Source organism: Suricata suricatta, chromosome 2 (assembly GCF_006229205.1).
Source record: "Suricata suricatta isolate VVHF042 chromosome 2, meerkat_22Aug2017_6uvM2_HiC, whole genome shotgun sequence".
In the NCBI taxonomy this organism is placed as follows: domain Eukaryota; kingdom Metazoa; phylum Chordata; class Mammalia; order Carnivora; family Herpestidae; genus Suricata; species Suricata suricatta.
The window spans coordinates 18,382,394-18,395,295 of NC_043701.1; the positions used below are offsets into that span (position 1 = coordinate 18,382,394).

General features: G+C 44.1%; 1 protein-coding gene across 1 annotated transcript in view; it reads right to left on the reverse strand.

Annotated features, from left to right (window-relative positions):
* The window catches only part of LRGUK (leucine rich repeats and guanylate kinase domain containing), a 67,633-nt gene extending 56,097 nt beyond the window's left edge, over positions 1-11,536 (reverse strand). The window contains exons 1-3 of the mRNA XM_029918019.1: positions 11,254-11,536; positions 4,132-4,239; positions 1,522-1,603 (exon numbers count right to left, since the gene is read on the reverse strand). Coding sequence (XP_029773879.1) covers positions 1,522-1,603; positions 4,132-4,239; positions 11,254-11,511 — 448 coding nt within the window. The 5' untranslated portion in view covers positions 11,512-11,536. The remainder of the gene's footprint in view (positions 1-1,521; positions 1,604-4,131; positions 4,240-11,253) is intronic.
* Positions 11,537-12,902: the final 1,366 nt, after the last annotated feature.

Below are 12,902 nucleotides of genomic sequence, written 5' to 3' on the forward strand. Positions count from 1 at the left end.
ATTTGTTTTAACACGACCCTGGGGAGGGACTCTTGGGTGGCTCAGCTGCCCACTCTTGATCTCCCCTGAGGTCCGGATCTCTGCTTCAGGGATGGAGGCCCTGGGCAGACACTGTACGGACAGGCGGGGAGCCTGCTTGAGACTCTTTCTCTCTCTCTCTCTCTCAAAATAAAAAAATAAACATTTAAAAAATAAATAAAACATTAAAAACATTAAAATAACTCCGGGGACGGTGGACAGGGAGGTATAGGTGAAACCAGATGGGCCAAGAGCCAATAAATGTTGAATCTGAATGTTCATTACAATAGTCTCTTGTGCACATGTTTGTACTTTTCCATTACAAAAAAGGATTTAGGGACCCCTGAGTGGCTCAGTCAGTTGAGTGTCTGACTTCAGCGCAGGTCATGATCTCACAGGTCATGGGTTCGAGCCCCGCATTAGGCTCTGTGCTGACAACTTGGAGCCTGGAGCTTGCTTTGGATTCTGTGTCTCCCTCTCTCTGTCCCTCCCCTACTCTTGCTCTCTCTCTCTCTCTCAAAAATAAACATTAAAAAAATTTTTTTAAGATATAAAAGAAACTAGAAAAAAAGTAACAAGTTAAAAACAGAAGCATTTGAGGAATAAACAATGCAGAATATTTCTTAGCCACTGAAAAGCAAGGCTGAATTTTAATTATTGCTGTCATATGAGAAGAAGAAATCAGGCACTAGCCAGGGACAACCGCATCCACAACATTTAACTGTCATAATAAAGGCTAAAGAAACGAGTAGAAAGATGATCAGTGAAGAAAACAGGTCCGAAGTAACAATTGCTGACTTCTCTCGAAGTGAAAAGAAACTGGACACTTCAACTTCAAACAAGATCAGAGAATTAGAAATAAGAATCAAGCTTCGAAGAAAATGTGACTAATTTCATTAAATGTGAGCAAGATGTCACAACAAATACATTACCAGGAACTATGAATGGAATTGAAAGTCAACCGCAGGTATAGAGGCAACGGAAGAGGAGGAGAAAAACACATGTGTGAATCCCTTGTGCTCAAATAAGAACAGAAGTAGCTGGCCAGAACTAAAATGTAGACGGAAAGGCAAAATGAAGAAAAGAATCCATTAAAGAGAAACAAGGGGGCAGTGGGGACTAATTCATCTGCACTGAATAAACTGATAGGGGGAAAGACAAGGGAATCATCAAATATTCAGGAAGCATTTAAGAAGTAATGAGCCATCTCTTTCAGGGAAATAACAAAGCAAACATTCCATGGGCTACTCTTCAATTTCACTGAGTGCATTTCAACCATAGCGTCATGTAATGTTGCAGGTTTGCTGACCGGTGCCTCTTTATTTACTCCTCTGTCATGGTGAGTTTGTTTTTTTATAGACCACGTAGGGCACTGACATGCAAATGGCTACACAATATCACCAACACCAAGTTTTGTGTAATTAAACTATATTACATAAGGTGAAGATTAAATTTGGAAATAACTGAATGATCCATGAATCTACTAGAATGAAAATTACATACCTTCAATTTTATTTACTGAAAGATCCAACTTCTGTAGGTGAACATATTCGCAGAGAATGCTAATGTCAATTAAATCACAACCCTGAGAAAATAAAAGGAAAAACGGTTTCATGTTGCTTTAACAGGTTAGTCTTCAGCCTTCTAGTGACACCTGCAAATAATGGATGACAGAAAGAAGTCCACAATTCCTTTCAAAAGTATAGTAATTAAGTGAGAACTAAATCTGAAGGCTACTACTAACAGGATTGCAAAGTGGACTACAGACTCCTTTTAAGAATGCATTTCTCAGGGCGCCTGGGTGGCTCAGTCAGTTGAGCATCCGACTTCAGCTCAGGTCATGATCTCCCGTTGTGGGTTCAAGCCCCATGTCGGGCTCTGTGCTGACCACGAGCTCAGAGCCTGGAGCCTGCCTCAGATTCTGGGTCTCTTTCTCTCTCTGCCCCTCCCCTGTTCACACTCTGTCTCTCTCTCTCAAAAATAAATAAACGTAAAAAAAATTTTTTTATAATGAATTTCTCTGAAGAACATAGCTTGGAAAACAAGTGGTATTAGCAAGAATGAATACAACATGAAAAGGCAAATTAAAGCAGTGTCATGTAGACCTTTAGAGCAGAGTTTTATTATTAAAAAACAGAAACAAAACAAACACATCACATAACAGCAGTAAGACCAAAGCCTCTCTCTAGAAGAAAAGGCAGATGCCTGGAATTTAAATGGAATGCTAAAGAGAGCTCATGTGTAATCAGGAGATCATGAACGACATTATCATCTACACTTTCTCGGGGTCTCCTATTCAAAGCTTCTCCTTCGGTGATCTCATCTGAGCAAATAAAACTGAGATCCACCTCGCAGACTGTTCCCAAATTGGAGGAGGAATAAGAGGGACAGAGAGGGATGAAAGTAACATAAAAATCACACAGCAAGTTAGCGACAAAGTAGGTGACCCAAGTCTCTGGAATCCTCCGGGATTCTTTCAATAAAGAATCTTGCTTCTAGAGAACTTCAAGGTGGGTTGGAGGGGACTATGGTCCCTTGGAACAGACTCTTATTACTGGCTTATGTCACAATGTCAGAATCAGAAACAGCCAGCCAATGAAGTATCATGATAAGCAAGTTCTCAAATAGAATGATGATAAAAATGTCCAATGATGGCCACAAGAATAATGTAATAAAGGTGTACTAAAAACCTACCATGTACAAGGCATTGTGCACAATGGGAAATACAATGCAATGCTGGAGGAGACCTATACTGTGCCTTTAAGAACCTTATGACTTTGGTAGGAGAGGCTATGTACATTAGTAATAAAAAAATGTAAAAATAATGTGTAAACGAAGATATGAGGGAAAACTCACTAAACCAGGCAATTCTAAGAAAGTGTATTCATTAAGAAGTAATTCAACATGTAATATCTCAAATGCAAGGAGGTCAGTGGCAAAGTAAGTGTCAGTCCATCTAGCTGAAATAAGTTTGAAAGGATTGATTTCTTTTCTTTTCCTTTCTTTTTTTTTTTGATCATATTTAAGTCATAGCACTACATATGTAAGTAGAATACTGATGGAAATGGACTTGTACGGGGATATATTGGATGCTGGAATGATCTACCATTCCGACTTCCTAACATAGGGCAACGCACATAGGATGCTCCCTCTAAGTTATTGCCCAACGGGCTGAGTCATCCATAAAATGTTATCAAGTGAAAATAGTAAAAGATTACAGCAGTAAGAGGCTGTCCTCGAAGGATATGCCACAGAACCGGCACAGAAGAACAGAACACTCTTTGGATAGTTTACTAGTTCAAATCCAAGGCAGACCAAGGTTGCAGTTGTATATGCCTCACTTGCTGTGAATTATGTATACTTTAGCCAAATTATGGTACCATAGCAAAATTTCAGTGTGCTTTTTTCACCTATATCTGCATTTATTGTGTGGCTCTCCAAGGAATATTTAATACTTTACACTATAAGGGAGCAAAAAGAGTTAACTTATTTTTCTACGACTATAGAGAAGCAAAAGGAAGAATCTGAGAACACGCTGAGGACTTGGTGCTTACAGCTTCTCTTAGGATAAAAGTGAAGACAAGACTGAGTGTTAGTATTGATATCTTGACAGTTGATGAATAACAAAATGTTTTTTCTTTAATAATGGGGAACTTTTGGAAAGTGAGTTACAGCTCAAAGCCACTTGATTCTTGATATGCTTGGGAGTCGGTGTGGAAAGTCAATACCAAACTACTTTGTTCCCTTGGATTTAGATATTAATTTTAGTCCTGGCCCTGATCAGAGAGAAAAATTCTTAAAGAATTTTTTATTGGTTTCACAGAGTTAAATTCAACTTCGGGAAAGAAAGCATTGATTACTATAATATAGACTACTTAAGATAAAAGCAATAGTCTGAAGGGAATGGAAACAAAGGAATTCAGGGCCTGATAACTGGATTGCCTAGGGCTCTTTGATGCCCAACATTACATAAATCACTCTTCTTGTCAGTCTCCATCAAATGCAAGACTCTGAGATCTGGGGCCACCCCAAAACTAGGAGTACCAGAAAAAATAGATATGGTCCAACCCGCATCAAGATGTAGCCGGCCCATGGTGCGGTTGTCGTACTCACCGATAAAGTTAGGTTGAGATAGACCTGCTCAGTGCCTGAGCCTGAGCGCCCCAACTGGTGAAGGGCATCGGCCACGACCTCCTCTCTCAGGACCCCATCAAATTCCTCCTGCAAAAACAAAACAACAACAAAACATCACAAACAAATGAACAAAAACCAGAGAGGTGGACAAAAGACTTCTGTTAAAAAAGAAACAATCCACCTCCTCATGGCCAGCACTTACTTTGTTATTACATACTCAGGAGCTGAGCCTTCCAACATGTACCAGCCCTAAAGGAAATCCTGTACTGAGGACACATGCATGTGATATATAATTAAATAAATATCTCTCTAATCAGTGCTTTCACAGCCACAGGTGGCCAGTTGCATTAGGTATTCAGAGTGAACGGACACAGCAGCAGTGGAAACATCGGCGTTAGTGGTGACAGTTACATGGACTAAGTGCTTCTCTGTCCTAGCCGCTAAGAGCCTGGAGCTCTCAAAGATCAACAACTCCCTGAATCCTCTTGAAAACTCTGAGGTAGGGATTTTTGTTTCCATTTTACAGATGAGGAAACTAAAGCTTCCAGGGGTTAATTTGCCTGAGACCACATAGCTAGTATAGGATAGAAACAGTACAAACTTGAATCTGACTCCAGGGCAATTCCGACCACAGTACTAGACTGCTTGCCTACACCCAAAAGGATGGTTACATCCAAGTTAAGGCAATTACTGTTTTAAAACTTTTTTTAATGTTTATTTTTGAGAGAGTGAGCGAGCGAGCAGGGGAGGGGCAGAGAAAGAGGGAGACAAGGCATCTGAAGCAGGCTCCGTGCAGTCTCTGAGCTGTCAGCACAGAGCCTGATGCGGGGCTTGAACCCAGGAACTGAGATCATGACCTGAGCCAAAGTTGGATGCCTAACCGACTGAGCCACCCAGGAGCCCGAAGGCAATTACTTTTCTAAATCTGGTATTCTTGCTGGAATAAACAAGTTCTTGATTTGCTTCCTATTAGCTAATTTTGCTGGATTCATACAATTTACAAGATTTATTCGAAGGGAAATGATTATTTCCATAAGGAGGCTGGCCCTTGGTCCGTCGAAAGCCATGAACCAGTGGTGACTCAACATGCCTCTCCCGCCCCCCCCCCCAAAAAACAAACAGACGAGCCAGCAGGTGGATCAATACTATGTTTGTGCTGCCTTCAACTCTGCTATGACCAACACTTTAACACTAACACCAGCATGAGGACACAAAATCCAGTAATCCCATCAGTCACACCAATATAACTGACCATGACCGGCATGTCGACCATGACGGCTAAATACCCTTTCCAGTTCTATACTCACTCAGGAGCTAAGAATGCTGCTCAGGACACAGGGACATAGATAGGTGTGCGCTACTGAAAAGTTTCTCCCCAGCCCCCCCCCCCATTTCCACTAGGCCAGGGGAGCACATCTCACTCACATGGAGATAGTGCGCTGGCGCTGGCGCTGGGCAGACTTGGTTTGAACCCCGGATCTGCCATTTTGAGCTTATGACTTCACCCATACTCTTCATCTATAAATAGGAAATGTTATTACCTTCTCTCAATGTTTTAGGGACAATGAAAGAGAAAATAGTGCCTATAAAGCTCTTAGTGCCCTGCCTAGAACTCTAAAAGTGTTCCTAATAAATGAGTTGTTTTTACTCATTGATGAAGTTAGAAATCCCACATCTCAATGTTTCATTCTTCCTTACCAATCAACCTGTTTACAAATGGAGGAAAGACACTCATTTTTTAAATTTCAGTTTGAGTTAACATACAGTGCCAGAGTGGTTTCAGGAGAATGCAGCGATTCATCACAACAGACACTCGCGTTTCTAAATAAAGTTCCAGTTTACATAAATCTAACGTAATCCTGGGTAGGATTATAGGTGGGGGTGTTACCTTCCCTCCAAAACTTGCCGTCTACACCTCTTGCTTACCTCCCCCAACCCCTCTATTTCCTGGATGTGAGAAGATATTGCACCCTTGAGTGACAGGAGGTAAACGTCCGGTGTTCAGCATAGCCTCTGATATGGAGACGGGCCACACCTCCAGCATTCTCCCCAATTCCCACGGCAAACCTCCAACCCTCTCACGCCTTTGACGCTCCTGCCAATTATCAGTATCACGCCTTTCCCTTCTGATCTTTGGTCATTTTCAGACCTTTACAAGCCCTACCTTTATCTCGATGGCTTCAGAATGCCTGAGGACGGCCATTCAGCCCTACTCCTCCCAAGCACATCCACATACATATGATCCTTTCTCAACTCCAGGCCCTTTAAATCCATCCCTACTCAACTTCCACCACTCGCTCCCATGGCCTTGCCCTGGACCTGGTCATCATGCTAAACTGTTCCACCTTAGAAACCTCAGACCCTAGTATCCCACTCTGCCTGCCCTTCGACCTTCCCAGCACTCACTGCCCTTGTTCTGTGAGGACAACGAAATCTCCAGTTTGTTCTCTTTCCCTTTCTCAGAGTCTAGCTGTCCCCTCCTCCCTTCTCTACTTGGTATGCCATGGGCAATTTCAGTGTCTCTCTACCCTCAAGTCTCTGCCTGCTTGTCCCGTGACTGAAACTACCGCGTACACACTCAACCCTGAATCAAGTTCACAATCAACTACTGTGCTGAGGCGGGATTGTGTCAGGTTCATCATTCGTTCAGGATAAAAATACAGCATGCCAGGCGCATGCCAGCCAGGACGCGGGGCTCAGGGGACAGAATTACGAATAAGACATGGTGCCTATGCTTAAAGGATTTACAATTCAATCCGGGAGCCAGACAAGTACATAAGCAATTTCAGTCGTTTGATAAATATTACAATACGAGTAAGCTTTGACTAGACGTACAGCCTCCATTTTCTGTCAGTTCTAGTGGGGATTAGGAGGTTAGCAAAGGCTTGCTGGGGGAGAAAGCAATGAAGTTGAGACCCAAGTAACTGAGTTATTCTGGCGAAGGGGAAGAAAGGGCAGGAAGGAGGACCAGGAAGGGTATTGCAGGCAAAAGGGGCAACACGTACAAAATTCCAAAGGTGAAGGCGAGCATGGCTCACTGGGGAAACAGCAAGGAGTTCAAAACAGCTGAAGCATAAAGTAGGAGGGGGAATACGGTGCCTGGAACCTGACAGGCGCTCAAACGCGGCTGAATGAATTAATAAACCTCTCCTGCCCTTGAGCTACTGAGTGGGCTGGGAGAGGCCTCACAAGCGTGCATGCCGGGACCACTGCAGAGTCAACTTGGAGCCAGGCCTGGCGCTGTTCCAGTCCCCGCTCTGTTATCAGCTGCCTTCCGGCTCCCACCTTGGCCACCGGGTCTTCATCCACTTCCCCAGCCATCAGGTGCCTCTACCCCTTCATCTCTGCTCTTGGCAGGTGCGCTCCTCCTCTGCTTCCGAGGCAAAGCAGAAGCGGTCTGGACATCAACCCCCTCGGCGTCCTGCACCTGCTCCAGGGCCCTTCACTAGGGTCGCAGGGAGAGACTGCTCTCTTGTCCACACTCAGGGCCCCCGCTCAGGGACCATCCACTTGCCTGGGCTCTGGGCCCTGTCACTTCTCCAGCTGTACCAGTCGCTGCAAGTCTATTCAATCTAACACATTGCTTTAGCTGCAGTGCCCCTAAATAACCAAGCTAGAGCAGAGTTGCTTTTTTATCCTTTAATGCCCCTTGCTCTCCTCCCCGTCACCCTTCAACTCCCTTCAGTTAGGCTTCTGCCTTCACCACATCACAAAACCACACAGGCCAAGATCTCCAAGTGCTCTCAAATGGGCAAAGCCAATGACCACTCTTTAGGTCTCTTCCCACTTAACCTATTGGCACCACAACTCATTTTCACGGTCTTAAGATTCTTCCTTTAAAAAAAAAAGACTCTTCCTTGTCTTGGTTTCCCATCACTCAGCTCTTCCTTCTCCTTCTCTACCCATTCCTTTCCAGCTTCCTACCCTGATTCCTCTTCATCTGCTGGCTACTCAGATACCTGTACCCCCTGGGGTCTTCCCTGGCCCTCAGCTCCTCTTCCCGGATGGCCTCACAGTCCCCAGTGCTGAGAACCTCAAGCCTCCTCTCCCTCCCCTCATTTCCAGACTCAGGTGATTCATATAACCGACTCTTTCCTGCACAACCACACCTGTCCCCATTTCCTATTGTGGTTAATGGCCTTAATACACCCCCAGACCATGCCACAGACCTAGCAGGCATCCTAGACTGACAATGTTTAATAACTTAAATATATTAATTGTCTTCATCTTTAGCTCCCTTTCCATGCCCATTCCCACTGCCTTGATCCAGACTCTTGTTTCTCCTCCACAGCGGTTGCTAGAGTCTTCTCATTGATCTCCCCATCTCCAGTCTTACCATCAGGGCAGTTCTAATCTAATCTAATCTAATCTGATCTGATATAATCAGGGCAGTTCGTCACTGCTCAGAGACCCAAGTCTACAGTCTGTAAAAGAGCGAAAAAACCCTCTGCAATCTGACCCCTCCCTGACCTCACCTGTTCTCACCTGTAAGTAATCAGTAGGAACAGCTGCCCTGTCCCTGCCCACACAGCCCCCACCCACGAAGACAAGGGTCTGCTTCCCCTAAAGTCTTCCAGGATCCCCGCCACCCAGGTGTCATCTGTAAACATTTCTGTGTACAACACTTGAGATGAAGATCTGTCAATTACTCTCATTCTTATCTGACCTTGAGAGCAGGGACCACGGATGTCCTCAAGTACGGTCTCATCTTCTTCTGTCTACACTACTGCTCTTATGCATTACCTCTACAATTTTTAGGAACCAACTCTTCATCAGACACTCTATCAAGAGCTTTAACAAACTTTCTTATTCAATTTGCTGTTTATAACTGCCCCAGGAGTAGGTATCATTGCCCACATTCAGTTATCAGCAGAGTTAGTTCCATGCGTCACACACCTGCTGTGGGCCTGGACGCTTCGGCCCTACATAGAGTCAAAGTGTGTTTCCTACACAGCAATCATTCAGTGGAGGTGTGCTCCAAGTCAGCTAAATTCATCCAATCACGTAATGAGCTATAGTGAGCAGAGAAGAAACAGGTGCAATATTGTTACTTGTATCAGTAACAGTATAAATAATATATTCGTAAGTATTACACACGTAGGTTCTTGTTCACTTCTCACATCTCCTGTGAGGTAGGATGTAGGAACACAGAATAAATATTAATACTTAGAATGTAAGTGGAGGAAATAACAAACTTTCCCACGCACAGCACACAAGCTAGGAACGACCAGTTCAAGTCACACCCCCCTCCCATGGTTTGTTAATGGCACACTGAAGACAGATTAACGCAGCCACTAATGAACCCCACAACCCAAGAGCATGCGTTAATTAGAATAATAAAGTAAACCTGTGATTCACCTGTGAATTCCTTTGGGGGGGAAGCTGGTAGAAACCACACAAACATCTCAAAGTTGTAAAAACACTGCTACAGTTTTGCAATAGACACTGTGAAGGGTAGTAAAGTACATCACCAAAGGATAAGTAATAATTTTCCATTGTTTTTTTTTTTAATTTACTTTTGAGAGACAGAGAGAGACAGTGCAAGCAGGGGAGGGTCAGAGAGAGAGGGAGATACAGAATCTGAAGCAGGCTCCAGGCTCTGAGCTAGCTGTCAGCACAGAGCCCAATGCCGGGCTTGAACCCACGAACCGTAAGATCATGACCTGAGCCGAAGCCGGACACTTAACCGACTGGACCACCCAGGTGCCCCATAAGTAATAATTTTCTATTGCCCACTTTAAGGACAAGCCCATATAGCTGGAGGTGAAAGAGCAGGAAAGTCGAAATGGGAGAAAAGGGCGGAAAAATGAGCCAAATATTTAAAGTGGGCGAAAGGACGTACAGAAGAAGGGAATCTAAGTAGGAAGAGTGTAAGTGGTTAACGGTAGGACTGGAGTTAACAGGAGGAAGTGCAAATTACAGATGGGTGAATAGGAAGAAACAGGACAAATGCCGAAGGAGTTGGTGAAAGCGAACAGGAATAACAAAGAAATACATGTCTGGCCTTAAGGAGGAGAGCTAAGAAAATAGGCAAAGATGAGCAACAGTGAAGCCAGAATGTCACCTAAGGTCATAGGGGACACTGGAAACATTCTATTTCTCTGTATTCTACTTCGGAAAAGAATTTGAAGCAGTTTATACTATGAAGGAAGAGGAAAGGGGAGAAGAAAAACCTAAAACAAAACAAAAAAAACTATTAAAATTAAGAAAAATATTGATTCTGAGTTTCCTGGCAGCCAAGACAAAGAGGAAAACCCAATCCTTTATTCAAAGCAAGCCAATCAATTTATGCTTTTGAAGGAAAGCAAACATATTAGAGACCAAGGAAAAGAAGTGTTAAGAGGTAGAGAGGAACCCCCCCAAACCCCCCTAAAACCAGGCCATCGGGTAAGAAAGGAAGAGGATGATGATGAATGTAGGAAAGAAGTGGAATTGGGTGATGTTTAGAAGAGGTATTGTAGAAGAGAGAGAATTTACAAGAATGTGAAGCAAAGCCAAACGTCAGATAATACAGCTGAGAATTTAAGAAACGTTCTCCGTAGTTCTGAAAATACTACCACAGTGAGCTGACTGCTAGACCATTCTAAGGGTCTTTCGCTGGTGTGTGTGCGTGTTTCTCGTACAATGCATTATATACCTCTGGCAGAAGTAATACATTAAACTTCTAAGTCACTTAGTCTTGAGTTAGCGCTTATCAGACTACATGAAGAGAGTCACTGTTTCCTCGAGGAAGGAGGGTGAAGGGACTGGACGCGGGGAGAGTGGTGGAACATTACACAAAGTCACAGAAAAGGCCGTAGGGGATGCCAAAGACGAAGCCTGCCTATTCACAATACAGTCGAAGCGCAGTTTTTTAAAAGCTAAATGTATAACTCTCAAATAGGTGGAAATTTTTCATGAGGACGCTGTGTAACTTGACTCTTAAGGAAGTAGCGAAGGTGCTACTGAGAAATAAAGGAGACACGGGGAAATACTCCAGGCCATGGGTGAGGAAATGGGAAGAAAGGGTCGGGAGCCTAGGAGCGGGACCTCCCCGCCAGAGTAGCAGGCGCGGGACGCCTGGAGAAGGGAGCGAGGGGTGGCGGGGGGGGGGGGGCACACCTCCAAATTCGGCATCTCGGACTCTGAGGACTCCTCGGATTCCACTTCGCCCTCGTCCTCGAAGTCCTCTCCGTCCGCGTCCGACTCCACAGAGCGGTGAATGAGCCGCTGGAGCAGGTAGGAGGAGGCTTTGTGCAAAGTCTCTTTCGGCTTCTGTCCCATGGGGGAAAAAGACCAGCACGACTGACGCTTTTTTTCTGAGCTCAATGATATCGACTGGGTTTCATGTCGTGGACTGCCCTGGAGAGAGGAAGGCATCGACCCCTGGGGATCTCTCTCGGCAGTCGCCATCTTGTTTGCCGCAGTTGCCTAGGAGACTGCCCCCAGGGGAGGAGGAGCCGCAAGGGATTCTGGGCCGTAATCTCCGCCCCTCCGCGAGTCCTCGCCCGCTGGCCGCGTAGTCTCTGGAGCTTGACTTTTTCTTTTAATGTGACTCTTCTGTGGTTTTTGTTTTGTTGCTCTCTTTAGTACGTTCAGTATCTGGCTTTGTTTCTTTTTGCTTGTCTTTCTCATTTTCACCGTTTTTCTCCGCACCTTTTTTTTTTTTTTTTGCCTCCAGTTGTTTTCTCCTGACCTGGAGGCTCCTCTTAGAGATTTTTTCATCCCACCCTGAGATCACCTGTGAGCCTCCTTCCTGCACCTGCCTCATTCACAAAGGCTTTTCCCGCAGAGGTGGTACTTTCAAAGTGTTAGTCTAATGCTCTCTATTGGAAAGCTAATTAACACTGAAATTTTACTCTATACGGACCCGAGGTATTAGGTCGTGCATAAATGAAATAGAAGACATGGTTCCTGTCCTTCTTATTTAATTGCGGGTAATAAAGAGAAGCTACCAGAAGAGGACAGAGCTGATTTGCAATTAATTTACATTCCCCCCCTTCCCCAAAATGATAAGCCATGTCCTTGGGGAGAAAAACGGGCTATGGTCTAACAATCCAAAGAGAAGAAAAAAAGATTGTCAAATTGACACTGTATCTGAAAGCTTCTGAAAAGCTATTAGCATCCCATAAATAATTGTATTAGTCAAGTGACCTGCATTGGTAATTATTTTTATCTTGTTGCATAGATTCTCTGTGCAGTTTCATAAAATACTCTTGCAAGATTACAAAGCATGATTTTATGCTAGTGTGATTTTATGTGACCCAAATCCCATAGCCTTGAGCTCCACAAAGTAGACACTCTATGGAAAAGCAGAATGAAAATTATAGTAACAATTATTGCTGTAGCGATGACAATAGAAATCCTTGCAGGGAAGTTGCCCTCATCTTCCTGGCCGTACAGGGCCTTTTCTCCATGCTTCAGTGAAAGCAGTTGCAAATACAAAATGATCCTGTCAATGGCCGTCAGGGGAGAAGGAGAAAAAAATCCTTATGGACACCATCCATTGACTATTATCTTTCTCAGTGCTTGAGGGACCGTTAAAACTGACATAAAGCTTTCAGAATTACCTTCCTTCATTATCTTGCTAGTCATAAATGTAAAGGCCACAGTGAAAGTAGCTCTTTTGGCTTGGCTCATCTTGCTGCTTGCTTATTTCCTTTTCCAGCGGGTAGAGACACCCCCAAGGGATTTTTCTTCACTGTCCGCTCCCCCCACACAGGACCTGGCTCTCGAAAACTGACATAGGGAAGAAGGGGGCAGAAAGTATA